Genomic DNA, 4,585 nt, shown 5'->3' with positions numbered 1-4,585 from the left:
AAGCATTGTGCACAAAGCCAATGTGGTAAATTTTCATTTTGCCGTATCTAAACAAAATATAACAAATACAGAAATTATTTAAATACAGTTTAATTATGTATATTGTTACATGAACTTCAAAAAACTCCGCTATGAAATCTATAACTGCAGCAGGTTTGTGAACTGTAGTTTGGTTTTGTTCTGGAGATATATTGATATTTCGTACATCGTCTTTAGCACAGAGTCTACACCAAAATTGCCATTCAGCATCGGCAAAATTACTTTTGAAATCTTCAAATGTGTTAGACATATTAGAAAATTGTATACTTTTTAATGAAGTGAAATATTAAGTTGCTTGTATTTTTTCATGACAAATATAATATATAGTATAGGTACAAATGTTTTGACCACGGTAGAGGAGGTTTTGACAATTTTGGTATAATTACTACAATGTTGTATTTAGAATTCTGCGGGAAACGGGAATAAAAAATCCCCATTAAGGAAAATCTGCTAATCTTTTTTTACCAATACCATTGGAAATTTGTATGAAATAAATATAAAGATTTTAAAACAAAATAAAATAATACAAAATTTAAAATGTACTAAAACTTGAGTATTATGTTAACAGTGATAGATCAACGGCTTCTAATGACCCCTAGCCTTTGAATACATATATATGTCTTTTTTTAAGACATTCGTCTAAGGATAATTATTCAAACACTCCAAAAACTTGTAGATTAAAAATGAATACACCAGTGAAAGGGTTATATACATACAGTTAGAATTTTCAGAAAAATGTTTTTTTTTTTCTTAATTTTATTTTCTTATTGTACATACATATATACACATAGAAAATTTCATATCGTTCCGGTGAATACTTTCAAAGTTGCACGGAAATTTCTAAAGGCGTTTCACAGTGCCTGGAAGTACAAGTGCCATAATCCGTAGTATCCTTGTACCATGGTCAATATCCTTACACCATTGTCATTATAAGCAGGTAAGGCAAGCAGTAAGCTTGTGAGTTCGTACATTTTGTTTTCTGCAATTTTTTTTATGACAATGAAGTGTCCCAGAGAAAAGAAAAAATATATAAAGTTTCAGTGCATCGTCCAATTATATGGGCCAGGTAACTTAAAATCTGTGTGTGTATCTGTGTAAATTGCATTCCAGCATTTAAACGCGTTTTTCTCAATATGGTATTTTAAAAATAGGTGACCAACATTACTCGAAATCGACTAAACTGATTAGTCTCAAATTTTAACACGAGTTTCTTAAATATATTTTTTAATAATTAATCACCATCACCGCAAAACGTCTTTTTTGAGAGGAGCTCCCGAAGATCAGCTGTAGACCCTTTCCAAATAAATAATTTTTATAATATGTGTACAAATTTTTAAATCAATAAATTGAAAAGTTTTTTTGAAAAATTTCTGTAATATTAGCTTTTTTCATTATTCTAACTGTATATAACCCCTTAGCAAAATACCATAGTTAAGTTATAACACACATTATGTTTTATTTTCTATATATTGTTGTGTTTCATCTTTAAAACTAGATGGGGGCTTCGGTTTCTTGCCGAAAGAAAAATTTCCACTTTGTTTGGATACGACGGGAAGCAGATTCTCAGCTGTGCGTGTACTGAAATGATTAAAATTTTTATTCAATTAGTTTTTAATCGTTGTTCCAATTTGTCTACTTACACTGTCTTTAAAACCGCTAATTTAGGGATATTTTTGGTGAATTTCTTTTCTCCGGAAGCCTCTAAGGCCGCCAATTCTTCGGGATGAGACTTTCTTTTGTGAGTACGACAATTGGAACCACTGGCAAATGTTTTGTCACAAAAGCCACATGAATATGGTTTTAAGCCGCTGTGAAGTATTAAGTGAGTTTTTAAAGTTTTCGCTCGTTTGAATTCGCGCCCACAATAATCGCATTTATGACGCATTTCATCAGAATGGACAAGCATATGACGATTCAAGGTTATACGCGAGTTCAATTCTAAACCACATTCGCTGCATATATGTTTATGGTCGCTGTGCATCTCCATATGATTCTGCAAATATTCTTTATAGTATCTTATGCATACCCTTTAATGTTTGCAGTACGTACCTTCAAACGTGCTTGAGTTTTAAATCCTTTCTTACAAATCTCACATTCAAAAGGGGCATAGTCCGTATGTTTAAGCATGTGCTCCCGCAGTGTAGTTTCGGTGTGTGTACCTTCACCACATTCTTCGCAAATGAACGGGCGAATTTCTTCATGCACAAACTTAATATGTCGAAATACATAATCTTTCGTTTGGAATTTTCGATCACATTGTGGACATGGATATATTTTCTTCTCCGCTACAGGTCGATGTATCTTTACGTGTCGTTTTAAATTAAATTTAGATTTAAAAGTTCTGGAACATTGTGGACAAGAAATGCTACTAGATGGTGTTTCAACACCATGTTTTTTCCTCATATGTATAAGATAATAGTTCCTGCTTTTGAAATGTAGTGAGCATTTGATACAAAAGTGTTTGTTTACATTCAACTCCTCAACGGAAGAACTTTTACGCCTTTCCAGTCGATGAAGTTTGCTATATACTTTGCTAGTTGCTTCTGTTTTACTGTCGTTTATGCTGTTACTTGGGAATTCAAGACCACCTACTTCGTTAGTATGATTCTCAACTGCGCCAATGGGATCTTGGAATTCACTATTATATTCGCCTTCATTAAGAAAGATGCCGCTCTGTAATTCATCCGTTATTACTTCACGTTTTACAATGCTATCCAATGATTGGTGTTCAATTATTTCTGGTGCATCAGCAACAAAAATATTTTCAATAGATGGTTTGGTATCCGATATGTCAAACATAAATAACTCATATCCAAATAAGTTATATTTTTCTCGGATAAACCGGAAATCTTCCGCTTTTCTATGTCCGGTACTTTGTATTTCATTGTACATACTTTGTACTCTGTTCACTTGATTTGTGAATTTCGACAAGGCCGATACCGATGAAAAGCATTGTGCACAAAGCCAATGTGGTAAATTTTCATTTTGCCGTATCTAAACAAAATATGACAAAAACAGCAATTATTTAAATACATTTTAATTTTGAATATAGTTACATGAACTTTAAAAAACTCCGCTATGAAATCTACAAGTGTATCGTTTGTGTCAACTGGAGTTTGGTTTTGCTCTGGCGACATATTGATATTTCGTACATCATCTTTAGCACAGAGTCTACACCAAAATTGCCATTCAGCATCGGCAAAATTACTTCTGATATCTTCAAATGTGTTAGACATAGTAGATTTTATACTTAAAAAAAATTAAATATTATGTTGCTTATACTCTTTCTTTACAAATATATGGTATATGTACAAATGTTTTGACAATTTGAGTTTGATTACTTCAATGTTGTATTTTTAACATTGGAGAAACGGGAATAAATAATCCCCATTAAGGAAAATGTGTTTCCTTTTCTTTTTTCCTTTACTTTAGAAATTTTTTATAAACTGCAAGAGGGTATTAATATAAAATTATTGAAATCTTTAAACACGCTTTTGGCAAAAGCTTAAAACTGACACAAAATAAAAAATTAACTAAAACTTTAGTTTAACACTAATAGTAATAAATCAACGGCTGATGATAATCCATAGCGTTTGTATACCAATCTGTTTTGACGACACTGAGCATTCATCCAAGTATAACTATTTGGATACTCCAAAAACTTGTAGACTAAAACTAATACACCTTTTAAGCAAAGTAGTTTCGTTATAACATGCACTTATGTTTTATTTTCTATATCTTGTGTTTCATCTTTACAATTAGATGGGACTTTCGGTTTCCTGCCGAAAGAAAAATTCCCACTTTGTTTGGATACCACGGGAAGTAGATCCTCAGCTGTGCGTGTACTGAAATGGTTTCGATTTTTATTCAATTAGTATTTAGTAGTTGTTTCAACTTGTCTACTTACACTGACTTTAAAACCGCTAATTTAGGGATATTTTTGGTGAATTTTTTTTCCCCGGAAGCCTCTAGGGCCGCCAATTCTTCGGGATGCGACTTTTTTTTATGAGTACGACAATTTGAGCCATTGGCAAACGTTTTGTCACAGAAGTCACATGTATAGGGTTTTAAGCCACTATGAAGTAATAAGTGAGTTTTTAAAGTTTTCGCTCGTTTGAATTCGCGTCCACAATAATCGCACTTATGCCTCATCTCATCAGAATGAACAAGCATATGACGATTCCAGGTTACACGGGAATTCAATTCTAAACCACATTCACTGCATATATGTTTATGATCGCTGTGCATCTCCATATGTCTCTGTAAATATTTTGTATAGTATCTTTGGCATGCTTTTTAATGCATTACGTACCTTCAATCGCGCTCGATTTTTGAATCCTTTACTGCAAATTTCACATTCAAAGGGTGTATTGTCGGTATGTATAAGCATGTGCTCCCGCAGTGTAGCTTCCGTGCGTGTACACTCACCACACTCTTCGCAAATGAACGAACGTATATCTTCATGTACAAACTTTATATGTCGCAAAACACATTCCTTAGTTTGGAACTTTCGATCACATTGTGGACATGGATATATTTTCTTCTC

At 32.9% G+C, this 4,585-nt stretch overlaps 3 protein-coding genes across 3 annotated transcripts in view; all 3 read right to left on the bottom strand.

Moving 5' to 3' along the window:
• LOC108978583 (zinc finger protein weckle-like) overlaps positions 1-409 on the bottom strand; it is a gene marked incomplete in the record, with an annotated part of 2,868 nt that extends 2,459 nt beyond the window's left edge. The window contains 2 exon segments of the mRNA XM_018948938.1: positions 1-47; positions 110-409. Of these exon segments, the coding sequence (XP_018804483.1) occupies positions 1-47; positions 110-289 (227 nt within the window).
• A 1,061-nt stretch (positions 410-1,470) lies between these two features.
• On the bottom strand, positions 1,471-3,357 carry LOC108978582 (zinc finger protein weckle-like). Its single transcript, XM_018948937.1, has 4 exons — positions 3,096-3,357; positions 2,089-3,033; positions 1,680-2,032; positions 1,471-1,617 (listed from the first exon to the last, which is right to left on the bottom strand). Exons 1-4 carry the CDS (start codon positions 3,273-3,275, stop codon positions 1,488-1,490), a joined length of 1,608 nt encoding a protein of 535 aa, XP_018804482.1. The 5' UTR covers positions 3,276-3,357; the 3' UTR covers positions 1,471-1,487.
• Positions 3,358-3,508: 151 nt separating this feature from the next.
• LOC108978584 (zinc finger protein weckle-like) overlaps positions 3,509-4,585 on the bottom strand; it is a gene marked incomplete in the record, with an annotated part of 2,268 nt that continues 1,191 nt past the window's right edge. Inside the window, 3 exon segments of the mRNA XM_018948939.1 lie at positions 3,509-3,884; positions 3,947-4,299; positions 4,352-4,585. Coding sequence (XP_018804484.1) covers positions 3,758-3,884; positions 3,947-4,299; positions 4,352-4,585 — 714 coding nt within the window.

The sequence above is a fragment of the Bactrocera latifrons genome, unplaced genomic scaffold (genome assembly GCF_001853355.1).
Source record: "Bactrocera latifrons isolate USDA-ARS-PBARC rearing strain unplaced genomic scaffold, ASM185335v1 scaffold_124, whole genome shotgun sequence".
In the NCBI taxonomy this organism is placed as follows: Eukaryota; Metazoa; Arthropoda; class Insecta; order Diptera; family Tephritidae; genus Bactrocera; species Bactrocera latifrons.
This window is presented reverse-complemented; position numbering and strand designations above follow the sequence as displayed.

Bases quoted from the DNA above. Each gene is read 5' to 3' on its own strand.
- LOC108978582 (XM_018948937.1), bottom strand. From the start codon at position 3,275: ATGTCTAACACATTTGAAGATATCAGAAGTAATTTTGCCGATGCTGAA. The intron at 3,034-3,095 runs GTAACTATATTC...TATTTTGTTTAG, and splicing joins CGGAGTTTTTTAAAGTTCAT to ATACGGCAAAATGAAAATTT. The intron at 1,618-1,679 runs GTAAGTAGACAA...TAATCATTTCAG, and splicing joins TTAGCGGTTTTAAAGACAGT to TACACGCACAGCTGAGAATC.